This window comes from Alternaria postmessia (assembly GCF_024291825.1).
Source record: "Alternaria postmessia strain BMP 2775 chromosome Unknown scaffold_90, whole genome shotgun sequence".
Taxonomy (NCBI): domain Eukaryota; kingdom Fungi; phylum Ascomycota; class Dothideomycetes; order Pleosporales; family Pleosporaceae; genus Alternaria; species Alternaria postmessia.
The window spans coordinates 46966-61314 of record NW_026260163.1 but is presented as its reverse complement, the minus strand read 5'-3'; the positions used below and the strand labels follow the sequence as shown (position 1 = coordinate 61314).

Sequence of the window (14349 nt, the reverse complement as noted above, 5' to 3'; positions counted from 1 at the left end):
GTCACCCTCTTGGGGACGCCTACACTCGCATCAACACACTACTACACCCATATTGCCCTCTCCTCGTCTGTTTTTCCCTCCTCGCCATATCGACGTTCGTTCTATCAGCACCCTGCATCTCCTCTCGCGTCGCACGCAAGCCGGACACCAGCCAGTACTGCGCGCGCCAGCACCGTACGCAATAGCTGAACAGACGGCATCCCTGGCCTGCCGTCGGAGACGCTCAGTCCTGTCTCTGTTACCCTGGTTGTAGTTCCGGCTACTCCCGCCAAAACAGAAACTCCGGCCGACGTCGTCATCGTCATCGACGCGCTATCGTGAGCCCTTAGCTGGGAGTCATGTCTAGCAACCCACCCGTCGTGTCCTCGTCCAAGGCTTCTGCACCTTCTGGACCCGCTTCACCCGCCCAGAACCAGACACCGTCCATCAGTACCAGTAGCTTCTTCGCACAGCCGCGGGGTAGTGGCGCGCCGGCGCGATCATCACCCACTCCCCGGAACACGCAGCAGCAGAAGAAGCAGCACAAAGGCTCGAAGCGATTCAGGCAGACGGACGAGGATGCCATTGTCGAGTCTCTCGCCATGCGTCCATTTAACAATCGCAAGGGGCAGACGTCTATTACCCACCTCATGAACTTTAGTCTGCCGCCACGCCCAACCAACCACCAGTCGCATGGCTATGCAAGGAACTATCGGCGCAACCCGACCTGGGGTCTTGGCTCGGGTTACCACGCCGTCGACAAGGCGAGGTGAGTTCCAGCGGCCCGAGAACGTTGTAGAGGGCTCAGCTAACCTTGGATAGATATGTGCACGCCAACTACCGCTTTATCGTAGACCCGCGCGGCGATTATCGCGCGCAAAGCGTCGATGCTGATATCCACCTGGACTGGAACAACGTCCTGCAGATATTGGCATCGGAGCTTTCACAAGAGGCCTCCTGCCCTATCTGCCTAGGGACTCCAGTAGCCCCGAGGATGGCCAGATGTGGCCATATCTTCTGTCTCCCATGTCTCATCCGCTACATGCATTCCGAAGACGAGGGCAAGGCTCCCGAGAAAAGGGCACGTTCAAAGAAGTGCCCGCTGTGCTTTGACACCATATATGCATCCGAAACTAGACCAGTGCGCTGGTACACAGGACAGGAGGGTGAGCCTCCCAGAGAGGGAGGCGACGTAGTACTTCGCTTGGTTGTCAGATCCGCTGGAAGCACCCTGGCTATGCCTCGTGATGGAGCGGATGCTCTGAGTAAAGACGAGGATATTCCCTGGTACCATGCCGCCGAGGTTACCGACTACGCCCGTGTGATGCGGGGCGGGGAGGACTACATGTTAGAACAACTCGATCAGGAGATTCTGAAGCTTGAGCAGCAAGGGAAAGAAGATGAGGTCATGTTTGCCGAAGACAGCATGGAGTGGACGAAAAAGGCAATCAAAAATATACGAGATGCCAAAGAAAAGCTAAAGGGAATCGGAAATCCGCCAGAAGAACCAGTCAAACCAGCAGAACCGAAGATGAAGAGAGCACCAATCGTTTTCGACGAGGGTGCCGCACCAGAGATGTACACGATACAGAACGCTTCCAAGTCTGGCCAGGATTTCACCCCAATACCGAACGCCTCCGAGGCTGATGTCACTCAAAGCAAAGACAGGACGGTGTCCATGTCATCGCACTCCTCTGCGGCAAGTCATGGGATATCTCTTACGCTTGCGGAGCTTCGCAATCGACAACAACACGAGCACCACAAGACGCCATCCGAGTACTTCTTTTACCAAGCATTACTGCATTACTATCTATCTCCATTAGACATTCGCATCTTGAAAGCGGCTTTTGGCAATTTTGCGTCATTTCCTTCAACGATCCTTCCTCGGGTTGAGCACGTGTCTACAGGACATGTAGTTGACGATGAGTTGCGGAAGCGCACAAAGTATTTGGCGCATCTACCGTATGGCTGCGAGGTTGGCTTTCTCGAATGTGATTGGACCGACACTGTCGCCCCAGAAGTGTTGGAGCGCTTCAGGCCCGAGATTGAGAAGAGGCGAAAGAAGCACACCGAAAAAGAGACCAAGGAGGAGAAGGCGCGGCAACGTGCGGAAAAGGCCGAATACGCCGAGTTTGCATCTGCGCGCAGGAGGCGCCCGAGCATGACGGAGAGGTTCTCTGCCGACGACTTCCAGCCTTTAGCGTCAGGAAGCATGTCTGACGCACATCCGACGACAGACGGAGACAACCCTTCGACGTCGCCGCCCTGGCCACCACGCCGGGGCGATGGTTTCGCTTCATTGGCATCTCCTTCGTCAAGCCCGTCAGCGCCACGGACAGTATGGGGTACGGCGGTAGTTGCTGGCACATCCCCCGTTCTCGGGCCACAAGATCATCACGACGGCGATGATGGATGGCTACAGGGCTGGGAGAAGGATCTGCTTGCCGAAGAAGACATGATTGCCCAAGCACAGGCCATGTCTCTGGGTGAAAGCGAAGAGACGCCGAAGAAGCAGGCTGGTGGGAAGAAGAAGAAGGGAAAGAAAATTACTTTGATGAGTACAAATGTGAGGCGGGGAGCATAGTTAGTTTCGTTCGCATCACTGAGTAGCATGGCGCGAAAGGGAGCAATGAATGTATTTTTGATATGAATCACGTCGCGGTTTTCCAGTGATTGCGATGCACTTGTAGTAGGTATTTATAACATGTACTCACAAAAACCACACCAATCATCTAGAGTCAGCCTTGATGGTGTAAACCACCATCTGTAAACACATTTACAAACCGAGAAATGCCCTGTTACCGTTGCATATCTTCTCTAGATCATACAAGCACCACATGCAGCACTTCCACCCATCTTAATCGGCGGCCTAGAATCTCTCGCTTGTGCAACCCTCCCGACATCTCTACCCCCTCCCCCTCTTCCTCCTCCTCCCGTTCCAGGCCCAGCGTTCCCCCGCCCATGCATACCGCCTTGGTAACTATCCGGCGCCGGTGGCGTGGCGCCCGGCCGGTAGAAGGAGGAGGTGTTGCCTGGTGCGCGGTAAGGTGAGCCCCGTGCAGCGGCCCAGGTATCGAGAGAGAAGAGGGTGGTTAGGTAGAGAGCGAGGAAGGTGAAGAGCGTGGATGTCGTGGGTGTTGTGAGAGGAGGGGTGGGTGATCTAGAAGCAGAGGGGGGACAGTTGTTAGCTGGTGGGTTGGTGGATGCGGGAGATGGGGCGGATGCATTTACTTGTGGCCCTCCATTTTGGGGCGTTTAGGTTGTTCAAATGCGGAGGTTTGATTCGGGCGGCTGGTGCGACTGCGACGGAGGTGGGGGAGGAGAGGTGTCGAAATGGTGGGAGAGTCTGTCTGTATTGTGGTCGAGTTGCGCCGTCGCAGTTGCCTGAGCGGCATTGCGGCAGGCTGCGTTAGGGCTGATGATGACAGGCATGCGCGGGTGGATCACGCGAATCGCGCTAATGCAGGACAAAAAGTAGTATCTGCGACTTCCACTTCGACATCGTAGCACCGACCTGTTCACATCTTTCTGCGATCAGCCAGCTGACTGAAGAGATTGCCTTGCGATTACTGTTACGACGTCACTGATTGGAAGACCATCGGTCAGGGACAAGATAAAGAAGATGGGACATTCCAACGATAATGCCGTGGTCGGCACCAAACCACGGTCGAAGAAGGGAACGTCTGACGAGAGAGCAGACCATAGCAAGGTAAGTTATGTTGGGGTTTGGGCAAAATTGGATCCTGACCTTGTGATAGAAGCGCAAAGCGTCGGCATCTGTTGTCGTTCATCAAAACTCTTACGACAACGCCAGTCCTGCCAAGAAGAGAAAGGGCGAAGTTCAAGAACAACATATAGAACACATTGATACTTCCAAACCTACCGCCATCTTTAATCCTACTAAAGGTCGCGACTGGACCGTTACTATTGCCTTGCCCGGTAGCTGGACTCTAAACGCCAAGAAGCCTGATCACAAGACCATCCAAGTCGGACGAATCGCCCGCGCAGCCGCCATTTACTGCGTCGATGAAATCGTCGTATATGACGATGACCCAAGTAACGTTGACACCAGAGTCGTGGATCCAAAGTACATACGCAAAGGGCGCACCAAGCAACAAGTTCTCGACTCCATCATGGAACACGACGAAGCCTGGCAGAATCCCGACCAATTCCTCTACCACTTGTTGTCTTATGCCGAGTGTCCTCCCCATCTCCGGTACGATGCCGAGGATCCCCGAATGAGCATCTTCAAGGAGCATCAGAATCTGAAGTGGGTTGGTAATCTGCCCAGTATGGATATGCCGCATCATCTTCGGAGTCACGAGTGGTGTCGGTACCGCGAAGGCGTGTTTGTCGGTCCTGCACCTGCGCCCACACCCAAGAGCAAAAAACCGAAAAGGTCGCCGTCGTCAGACGATTATGAGTACGCATACGTCAAGTGCGGTCTGCCGTACCCAATCCGCGTCCCCGTACCCAAGGAAGCCCCTGTCGAACAAGGCATGCGCACAACCGTCCGCTTTACAGACGCTGAGGAACCGCCCAACTGGCCCCATTTATCGCAGCTGGAATGCGACAATCTAGATGCTACTGCGTGTGCAGCCAGCCTCCCTCGCGAGGAAGGAGGCTACTACTGGGGCTACACCGTCCGACGCGCCCCGTCCATCAGCGCCGTGTTTTCCGATTGCGAATACCCAGATGGCTACGACATGTCGATTGGAACCTCGGAACGTGGTCAGTCGGTTTACTCGCTCTTCTCTGGTCATGGCAACGACGCCGGTAGCGACAGGTCTACGACAACAACAGTAAAGGCTCCCAATTCTTTCAAACATCTTCTCATTGTATTTGGTGGTCAAGCGGGTATAGAGCCGGCTGTGGCTAATGACCCTGTTCTAGTGGAGAAGGGGCTGGACAAGTCGATGGCTAGTGAGCTTTTTGATGCTTGGGTTAATTTGGTGCCGAAGCAGGGGAGCAGGACGATTAGGACGGAGGAGGCGGTTGTTATTGGGCTGGCGGCGTTGAAGCCTTGGATTGATGGGATGGATTGAAGTGTTGTTGTTGTTGCGAGATGTCATATATATTTCTTACTTGGTGATGCGGGTGCATTGATGTTGCCAAGGCCAGGTTAGTTGGCGTGTTGGTTATCGTCCAGGTCTCATGTTCGCAAAGAGACATGGTTTGGTAGATCATGGTACGGAGATTGATAAAAGAAATTGTTCTTTCTAGAATGCATGTCTACAAGTTGTTTATACAATACAATGCTCGATAGGTCTAGCGATAGCTCATCTACAACAAGAGCGCTACTTGAACGATGCCATGAATGCAGGCTCGGTAAAGACACTTGCAGCTTTCTCCAATGTTCCCAGTCCCACATACTTCTCTCTGCTGTTTCCCAAGTCTACAAGGTACCCTCGCCCAAGCACCTTGGGAGAGGAACTGTGTCGCCTACGCAGAGGCTAGTAACACCATCAACCCACTCCATGCTGTCGTATTGCTTTGACGTGAACGAGTCAGCCTGGTAGTAAGACAGCTCTCCATCACCACCAATAGTACCGCTCCAGACATTTCCACTCGCACGGTCGGTCCACGGGTTGGTGACGAAAGCGCCGTACTTGCCTTCGGGCACCGTAGCAGTGAAGGTTTGCGTCTGCGTCGTCTGCCACGACTGGCTGTAGTCGACCGACATGGCGACCTGAAGGAAGTCCTTGACCAGCGTCAAAGTGCTGCTCATGCCGACGGAAATGGTGTTGCTAATGGAGAAGCCAGAGGCGACGGCAATGGTGGTCGGTGCTCCCTTGGTCACCTGGCTCACCTGCACGTCCCAGCCGAGGAAACGCGAGTTGGGGTTGGGAATTATGATGCTGGTGTCACGCTTGAGCGTCTTCTTGGCTGGTACGTCGGTCTCGTTGCCAGAGTAGTGGTTCGCGTCCAGGTAGGCGGGCTTGGGAGGTACCACGCCGGACTTGCGCGCAGCTTCCAGCTCTTCAAAGTCGGAGCGCTTCATCACGGTGAAGCGGCCGTTGCCGTGGAGGATAACGTCATCCAAACCGATGTTGACGGGTGCTGGAGCAGCCGCGATCAGAGCGGCGCTGGATGCGAGTGCGAGGAGAGGAGTGAAGTGCATGGTGGCGGGGTTTTATATACAGATTATGTTTTTGAACGAATGTGGATAATTCTCGTCACAGAAAGAGTGAATGAGCGACTTGTGAGGTTGGCAAGATGGACACTCGTCGTCCGGAAAACTAGCAGTACTTATCGTCAAGACATTGCCAGCAGTGTGGCACCACTTTGACCGTCCCGGCGGTACTAGTAATCGTTACTTGGACTCTGAGACGCGATCTGCACAGTTCAGTATTCTTTCAGGAAATGCGCGTAGACAAATTACTTGGCAGGGACTGATAAGGATCAATGGTGGTGGAGTGCTCGTATTCAGGTAGTGTATTCATGGGCAAGGCTGATTGGCCGCATAGTTGTCCGGTGATTTGTTGTCTCGAACCAAGAATAGGTCCTTCATGCCTAGCAACGGTATGTGTACGTATACCAAAGTCAGTCGTTCCTTGCAGCGGACCTTGCTAGGGGCCCGATATTAATTCATGTGTACCAGAAACACGCTCGCCTCGTTTTTCGGGCCGAAGCGCATGACGTACAAACAGGTTCCGGGCTCTCGGCACCCGCCTGCAATAATATGGGGTATTGGGTTCCTGACTCTTAACAGAACACTTTGCTGGGTAAAGTGGTTCGGTTCACTTGCCGACTGGAACTGGAGTTGGGTTTATCGGCGTGTTCTTGCGCGGTTCGTTAATACAGTGGTGGCCCGACCACGTTTCACGAGCAAGTGACGTTCGCCACAATTGCACCGAGAACGGACGAAGGATTCTGGCTGTGCTGTTACAGGCTCAGGTGATGATAACAAAAGTAGGAGAAGGGGGGTGCAAGTTCTATGATCACTCTTTCTTTTGACTATTTATCCTGCCTCTGCACCTCTGATTTTCAAGGTCACCAAACTCACGCTCTTTTGAGTCTTGTATATACACCAGTATTCACACTCGCTTCTGTCGTTACCTACGCTCTTTTTTCCAACTACTTTTCAATCTTAAAACATCATGCGTTTCTCCGTCGCCGTCTCCGCTCTCTTCGTCCTCATGGACTCATTCGTCAGCGCCGACCTTCACAAAGAGGGCCTCTGCATCGACAAGATTGGTGGCCAGTACGTGTACAACGCCGACGCAACGAAGAAGGCATGCGACGCATACCTAAACCGAAACACCGGAGACAAGCAATGGGACAAATGCCCTGACTGCAAGATGGTAATGAAGCCGATTGATGGTCATCAAATTCTCTGAAGACTAACACAATGCAGACCGAAGTCGGCAAGCTGAACCTTTGCCAATCGCTGGAGAACCACATTGGTGGTGATGAGTTAAACTACTACTGCACGCAAAACGGTGCTGGTGACTCATTGGCATCCTAGAGATTAGGACGAGAGGATGGGTTTCGGTGGACTGGATGGACGTTTTGGGCTCTTCGTCTTGTTTCAGTGTTCGATGGATGCCATCTCGTAGAACGTTCTCGGGCATGGCTAATGTAATCCGATAAATACAATGCTTGCCGTATGATCACACTCACTCCACCTGATGTCTTTTGAGCATCTCAATGTGTATGTTGCTGCGATTCTGCGTGAGCATGCGTGCGTTTTGCTTGCTGTGACTGGAGCTCTGGACGCAATTGCGAATCTATTTAATTACATTGGAAACAGTCAGTTTCCTAACACGTAGGCTGTCAGCCTTCCTGCAGGCTTCGTGCTCATATTACAAATGCTCGTACTGTTGGAATCGTTTGTTGTTCGACAGGGTTGGACGAGGTGACAATAAGCAAACACTGTATATTCACGGAAGAGATCAAAATATATGACGACTGCTACAATCGCGAACTACGATACTCTTAGCTTGCGCAATCTAGATCTTAGACTTTGAAGCAGCTCTGGAAATGGCAAAATTCCATCGCGGAAAGTGCACATGTATGCCTTTGCTATTTCGGATAACAACTTCATGTTCTGTGAGACCAACTAGCGTTCCGGCAGTCTTACCCGTTTGTCCGTAGTCTGAAGGTGAGATTTCAACGTCTTCGCCTTGTTTGAACCCGTGAGAATTGTCATCGTCGAAAGTAATGGTTACTGGTGCGGTGGTGGCGTCAAGAGTTCGCTTGCCCATTGTTTCCCCGTCGAGCGCATTCGGCTTTGGCAGTGTCTCTTTCTTCTCATTCAGCTGTGTAACGAATCTCTTCACCCACGCAAACACATTCGGATACTTCTTAGCATTGAAGTGCTCCGCGGGAAGGCTGTCTTTCATCTTTGGGTCCGACATCAACCATTTGAACGGCCAGACAGCATCGATGTCTGCTAGCGACGGCTCCTGTGTGTTTAGGATCCAATCTCTGCCGTCCGCGAGGAAATTAGTCTCAAGCATATCGAAAGCTTGCTGTAAGTGCTGCGCGCCTTCCGGTCGCCCAGCCTGCATTCCTTGGGCAGTAAATCGACTTCCCATGAGCTTCTGGCGATCATCGACGAATGCTTCATTCGAAAGAAAGCTTGCTTCCTGCCAATATGGCATCATCTTGACAGCATTGGCAAAGATACCGCCATCGATAGTCCAGCTCTCGAAAAGTTTCCTGATACCAACGTCGGCTGGCGTCGAGGGCGAAAGGGCATTGTTAGGGTACAAGGACTCTAGCGTGGAGATAATCAGCCGGGAATCGCAATATACATCTTTTCCAACAGCCATGATAGGGATCTTTCGATAGCCAACGCCAATGAGTTCAAGGTCTGGACGTGGCATGAATGCAGGTTGAATCTAGAAGTCACATCAATAAGCCAATCGCAACTCGGTAGATAACACCCACACATTCGTCATAAGGTATACCGCGAAGCCAAAGATACCATAGCACTCGGTGAGAGAAGATCGAGCCGTCGTAGTGGAACACTATTGGCTTCTCATTAGACGACATGTTGGAAATGGACCGTGAGATGCTGTAAGAACATGAGAAAAGTCTCCATGTTATCAGTACAAGGCAGTTTATCTAGCACGGGCGCGGGACGAGCCGTCTTCCAGTTGGTCAACCCACCTCATGACGTCAAGTCTAACTCGTCCTGATCGATGCTGCGAACCGAGGACCTATCGATGGCGCAAGGCGTAGAAACAACCTAGCGGAGTTGTTGCAGTATTGGATGTTGCGACAACGATCGAGTCAGCTGGTGCGAACCATGCCTCGGCACAGTATTCGGCAGGCGATCGAAGTGATCCGCCGTATGGTCTCTGATTGGCCAGGGATCTATGGTCAGGATCGTATACCTGGGTAGTACCCACATTACTGTAGCGTTGCGGCGTTGATCAACCCGAACTTTTGTATACTCCAGTATCGACACACTGCTCTCTCACTATGGTTTCGTGAGGCTCAAGACTATGCGAAAGTGTCATGTGGTTTGGCTGCTGCCAGGCATCTTGAATGCCGTGCCGTGCGAGTTACCCAAAAGACAATGCGACAAAACATCGCGCTGGAAATCTCGACCGTTGTTATGAACATGAAGAGGTCGCGTCGCGCATTAATATCAGGCATCATACCATAGCCGAGCGTGGACGTGAAAGAGACGAAGACCATCTCGTCCGGAAACATCAACATAGATCTCGGCCGATTCTACGTCGTGACGACGAGAAACATTGCGAACTGCTCATTCGTCTCAGCGATAGATGCGAATTCTGTGATTAAACCCTGCGAGAATATCACTCCAATTGAAACCTCATTGCGAACAAAGGATGTGTATTCATGCTTGATGACATCGCCTCGCGAGGGATCCCTGGTGCAGATCTGGCGTGATGCGGGATTGCTTCCATTGATATGTAAGAGCAACTAGTCATTGGCTAGGTAGATCCGCTGCACCTTTACCCGCCGGTGTCAGCTCCGCCCAAAGGATACGCCCTATATGACGCCACACAACGAGGATAGCTTATACACCTCAAGAAGGCCGGATTTTGCCATTCGCTGTCATAACCTTTACTCCTCTTACTCGCTGCTTTTCTTCAAACATGCCCACGATCACACTCTGGTTTCTCCAAGCATCGAGGTGCATACGCACTGCATGGCTATTGGAGGAGCTGGGGCTCGACTACAATGTCAAATTCTCTGACAGAGTGAATGGAAAGGCGCCTGAAGACTTCAAACTGGCATCGGGCAATCCTTTGGGAAAGTTCCCTACCCTTCAAGATGGTGATCTAACTGTTTATGAAAGTGGCGCAATAACCGAGTATGTAGAAAGCGACTATACTGTTGTTCGCATCTGAATTCAGACACAGCTACCTGTGCGAGACATACGACAAAGAGGGTCGTCTCCTACCACACGACCCCAAAGGGCGAATCAAGATCCGCCAGTGGACTCAGGCTGCAGAAGCCACATTCGCACTCCACGCCCTCGCCATTCTCTATGCGCGATGGCACATCCCCAAAGATGCGCCCGAAGGCCTCCTTGAAGCCACCGAGAAGAATATGTCGGCTAATGTGCAGAACGACATGTCTTGGCTCGAAACTGAGTTGTCGCTCTCGTCAGGCAAGTTTATCTGCGGCGATCATGTCACCGCCGCGGACACCATGATGCAGTTCTCAGCCGAATTCATTGTTGCGAGGGAGCTTGGGATACAGGGCAAGGAGTATCCGAATGTCAACAAGTGGTTGGATGCTTGTAGAGAGACCGAAAGCTACCAACGCGCATTGAAGAAGACGGGACATAAGATCTAAGGACGTCATAGTGAAGAGAGATGCGGTCTAGCAGTGAAAGCACTCCAGCTTCTTATACAATGGTGAACTTCTGCCTACTGTTCCAATTCACAACTCGTGGAGCTTCCATCAAATGATCGATCGCTGGATTACCCAAATCTACAGTTAGTGGGCGATAACGATCGTCCTCTATATGCTGTTGCCAATGGTTGAAGTACACGTGTCGATTCATTGGGATCCAAGACAGACAGACGATGATCATGTGTTCGTCGTTTTCAACTGGACGCAAGAGCCATAGACCTCCACTTGTGTACTCACGAGAAACTTCACTTCCTTCGTGAAGTCGGTGACCGAGTAGTTCCTGTTCGATTTCTGAACTCAAGACGTCTGGCATATAAACCACAATATCGTTACTATCGGTATCGCATGAGAGTTGCCACCGGCGCTTATCTTTCAGATGTCGTCTTCGTTCCCAGACATGATCGTCACTAACATAGAACCTCGTGTCTACGATGCCATGAAGAATGATCTTTTTCCAAGATATCGTATGACGCGTGTTGTACTCCCAAATTGAAGTCTTTAGGCTACTTGTAGATGTAGAGGGTATCTCCAATGACCCACGTGACGAAACCAATCTGTGGCCGAGACCTTTGTTCTTTTCTGCTCGTCGTCTACGAAAACATCTTGCAGTGATGCGCCAGTCTATAGCCCAGGAAGGAAGTGTAGAGTTCTCTTCCTTTGCGTCCAGCATCTTGAACTTGGCTATCAGTGCAAGACCCTCTGTCATGAGTGTGACCCATGTAACAGCGGATGTAACAGCGTCCCAGGAAGACGAATAGTCGACAGGGATGAAAAGTGATGATCTCCTTGCCTCCTCCCATTCCTTCATTGACATAGACTGTGACGGGTAGCTTGTGAGACCGAGGATACCGTAAACGTAATCTCGTGTGTCTGTAGATTCGAGTCTTCCGGTGTATAATAGCGTATCGATGAGATATGGGCGCTCCTCCTGCTTTCGTCGAAAATGGTCAAAGCAGCTCAGTTGGTCGGCATGGAGATCAACGATCTCGGAGATGAGTGGAGTCTGATCCTCGCGAATTTGCGGAAGCGTGTACAATAGATCAGGTTGCGACAACAATCCCTTCCACTCGAAATCGCTCTGCCACCCACTTTGCAGTCTCAACTCTCTTGCGGCAAAAACCTCCTGTTGTATCCATATGCGCTTGAAGTAGGTGAGGGAGTAGACTAGATGCATGGTAGCACAGATCTCCTCGAGGTCAAGAGGCATTCGGCCTCGACCACGATTATTCGATCCAGGCCAGTGCGGAAGAGCCTCAACATGTTTTTCCCAACTTGGCATCCTTCGGAGGTGCATAGATGGAGAAGGCGTAAAGTCACCCTCTGACAGGACGTCCGTCAAGTCTCGGTTCCCCAGAGGACCTAGCCAAGCAATCACTCTAACAGCTTTTTCGTAGATTGTCAACATGTTGCGCACTTGAACAGCCTTCTCCGCCGGATTGTTTTGGTCGATACAAATTGCATCTACCCACAAGTAGCGATCTTCATCATCGCCTTCTCGTAGTGCCATGAGGGCCTCGAAGAGATTTTTTGTGACTGAAAGTGACATATTGTTACACGTAATTTGCTTCAAGCCTTCCTGGCTTCCCCACACATACGAGAGAGCTTCGAAACTCCTCAAGTGACTCTGGTTTGAATTACATGAACGTACACCAAGGCCCTCGAAAGAAGGATGCAGTATGTCTGCGACATAGAGCGTACATACTAGCACGCTTTCCAGGTCATAATTGGCGCCATGAAGACACAGAAGTCTTGTCTGGTAGGGAGCTAGGGCTGTATACAGCCCAGATTCAATGTTCATATCGAGTGGTAATGGCACCGACGTCGGATAGTATGGTGGTTGGAGAGCGATGTTGATGTTGGTGCTGAGAAAGCGGGGCATAATCTTTAGATGCATTGAGGTGGTTGTGACGCCATCCCACCTTCAGCACCCCTGTCACCACCCCCAAATCCCGCCTCGCGCTCCGTGCGAAGTCCTGTTCAAGACCTAGATAGTTTTGTATCCAGTTCCTGGGTACCGGTTGGCGAACACGATGCAATTTAGCTGCTAGATGTTAAAAGTTTCACGAAGCACAATGCTGGCTCTTAGTACCCAGCAGAAGTGGAGCATAAAATTGAGATCATAAATCAATTTATTTGCTTCGCTACTATAAAACTATAAGCTCCCGAATGTAGGTGTTAAACATGCTCACTCGTTTCAAACTACTGATCGTCTTTGAGTCCCACCATTGCCAATGAATCCTTCCAAAGCCTCGCTTCGGCTTTGGGGTCGTAAGCATGGCCTGCAAAGCCCACGCCTGCGATCTCATGTTTGTCGTTACCGCGGGTAGTCTTTCCACACTCAGCAAGGTACTCTCCGCCTTTGTTTTCCCATTCCTTTCCGATCGCAGCCCATACTGTTGTTGCGGCGCCCTGCTCTGGCGACTTCATCGTCTTGTACACCTCCTGGTTGCCCTGGAAGCCTTCAACGATCTTGGGGTCCATGTATTGCATAAGTCCTGTTGCGATCATACCAGGGTGAACACTGGTTGCGTGAAGCCCCTTGGATCCGTATCGCCTCTCGATCTCGTTCGTCATGTAGATGTTTGCAGTCTTAGCTTGCCCATAAGCAACCCAGTCGTTGTATTCGGTCTTCTCAAAGTTGTAGTTTCCAGACTCATTGATCGAGGCGACGTGATGGGCTGAAGAAGAGAGATTGACAACTCGAGAAGAAAGCTCAGGGGTGGCACTAGCAAGGAGAGCTGGCTTCAAAAGTTCGAACAGTAGGAAATGTGCGAGGTGGTTGACCCCAAACTGCATTTCAAATCCGTCCTTGGTCTTTTCGAGATTCTGAATGGCCATGATACCAGCGTTGTTGATAAGGATGTTGACTTGGTTGTTCGACTTCTCCAGGATATCTTTTGCTGCGCGGCGCACACTTTCTAGGGAGGTGTTGTCCATCTCGACGAGCTCAACGCGTCCTGGCTCAAGAATGCCGTCCAGAGCAGTCTTGGCTTTTTCGAGGTTTCGTGCAGTCAACAACAGCTTTGCTCCGGTGAGCTTGAGAACGCGGGCAGTCTCGATTCCGATTCCAGAAGAAGTGCCAGTGATAACGATGACCTTTCCGGCCAACTTGCCCTCTACTCCTTCGTCCTTGATGATCTGGAGAGCGGTTGGGCGAGCATCTCCTGGACCAGCGGGGTTGGCATGAGCTTCAGCGTAGCGAGACATTGTAGTTTAAGAATAACTTAAAGTTCTTGGGATGGGAAGTGGTAGTAGTGAAGATGGTGATGATGAGGATTTGTGATTCATCTTTCGAATGGAGCCACCAACTCTTTATACTCCTGTCTCGACTTAGAGCCTGGAGAATTGCTAGGAGCGCTTATCTCTCTTACACGCCGTCGGACAAACAGATGCCCGTTAGTCACGGTCCGTGGTAGAAGAAATCTAGGATTACCACGGATGTAGTGTCGGTGTTAAAAAGATTAGTCATTCTAAGAATTTCTGGGTTTAGCATCAAAACAAGTCCCCTTCCCCAGATTTGCACTTTCG

The 14349-nt window shown here is 51.4% G+C and overlaps 8 protein-coding genes across 8 annotated transcripts; 4 read left to right on the top strand and 4 right to left on the bottom strand.

Annotated features, from left to right (window-relative positions):
• Nucleotides 1-338: 338 nt before the first annotated feature.
• Nucleotides 339-2563, top strand: J4E82_009425 (uncharacterized protein; the record flags this gene model as incomplete). Its single annotated transcript, XM_051735650.1, has 2 exons — nt 339-748; nt 802-2563. The coding sequence occupies 2 exons, from the start codon at nt 339-341 to the stop codon at nt 2561-2563; spliced, it is 2172 nt and encodes a 723-aa protein (XP_051584599.1).
• A 1038-nt stretch (nt 2564-3601) lies between these two features.
• J4E82_009424 (uncharacterized protein) lies at nt 3602-5024 on the top strand (the record flags this gene model as incomplete). The annotated part of the gene is made up of 2 exons (XM_051735649.1): nt 3602-3688; nt 3738-5024. The coding sequence occupies 2 exons, from the start codon at nt 3602-3604 to the stop codon at nt 5022-5024; spliced, it is 1374 nt and encodes a 457-aa protein (XP_051584598.1).
• A 350-nt stretch (nt 5025-5374) lies between these two features.
• On the bottom strand, nt 5375-6100 carry J4E82_009423 (uncharacterized protein; the record flags this gene model as incomplete). Its single annotated transcript, XM_051735648.1, has 1 exon — nt 5375-6100. The coding sequence occupies one exon, from the start codon at nt 6098-6100 to the stop codon at nt 5375-5377; it is 726 nt and encodes a 241-aa protein (XP_051584597.1).
• A 979-nt stretch (nt 6101-7079) lies between these two features.
• Nucleotides 7080-7447, top strand: J4E82_009422 (uncharacterized protein; the record flags this gene model as incomplete). The annotated part of the gene is made up of 2 exons (XM_051735647.1): nt 7080-7283; nt 7337-7447. 2 exons carry the CDS (start codon nt 7080-7082, stop codon nt 7445-7447), a joined length of 315 nt encoding a protein of 104 aa, XP_051584596.1.
• Nucleotides 7448-7931: 484 nt separating this feature from the next.
• J4E82_009421 (uncharacterized protein) lies at nt 7932-8979 on the bottom strand (the record flags this gene model as incomplete). The annotated part of the gene is made up of 2 exons (XM_051735646.1): nt 7932-8825; nt 8875-8979. 2 exons carry the CDS (start codon nt 8977-8979, stop codon nt 7932-7934), a joined length of 999 nt encoding a protein of 332 aa, XP_051584595.1.
• A 1076-nt stretch (nt 8980-10055) lies between these two features.
• On the top strand, nt 10056-10761 carry J4E82_009420 (uncharacterized protein; the record flags this gene model as incomplete). The annotated part of the gene is made up of 2 exons (XM_051735645.1): nt 10056-10273; nt 10323-10761. 2 exons carry the CDS (start codon nt 10056-10058, stop codon nt 10759-10761), a joined length of 657 nt encoding a protein of 218 aa, XP_051584594.1.
• A 563-nt stretch (nt 10762-11324) lies between these two features.
• On the bottom strand, nt 11325-12715 carry J4E82_009419 (uncharacterized protein; the record flags this gene model as incomplete). The annotated part of the gene is made up of 2 exons (XM_051735644.1): nt 11325-11347; nt 11422-12715. The coding sequence occupies 2 exons, from the start codon at nt 12713-12715 to the stop codon at nt 11325-11327; spliced, it is 1317 nt and encodes a 438-aa protein (XP_051584593.1).
• A 305-nt stretch (nt 12716-13020) lies between these two features.
• Nucleotides 13021-14028, bottom strand: J4E82_009418 (uncharacterized protein; the record flags this gene model as incomplete). Its single annotated transcript, XM_051735643.1, has 1 exon — nt 13021-14028. One exon carries the CDS (start codon nt 14026-14028, stop codon nt 13021-13023), a length of 1008 nt encoding a protein of 335 aa, XP_051584592.1.
• Between the last annotated feature and the right edge of the window lie 321 nt (nt 14029-14349).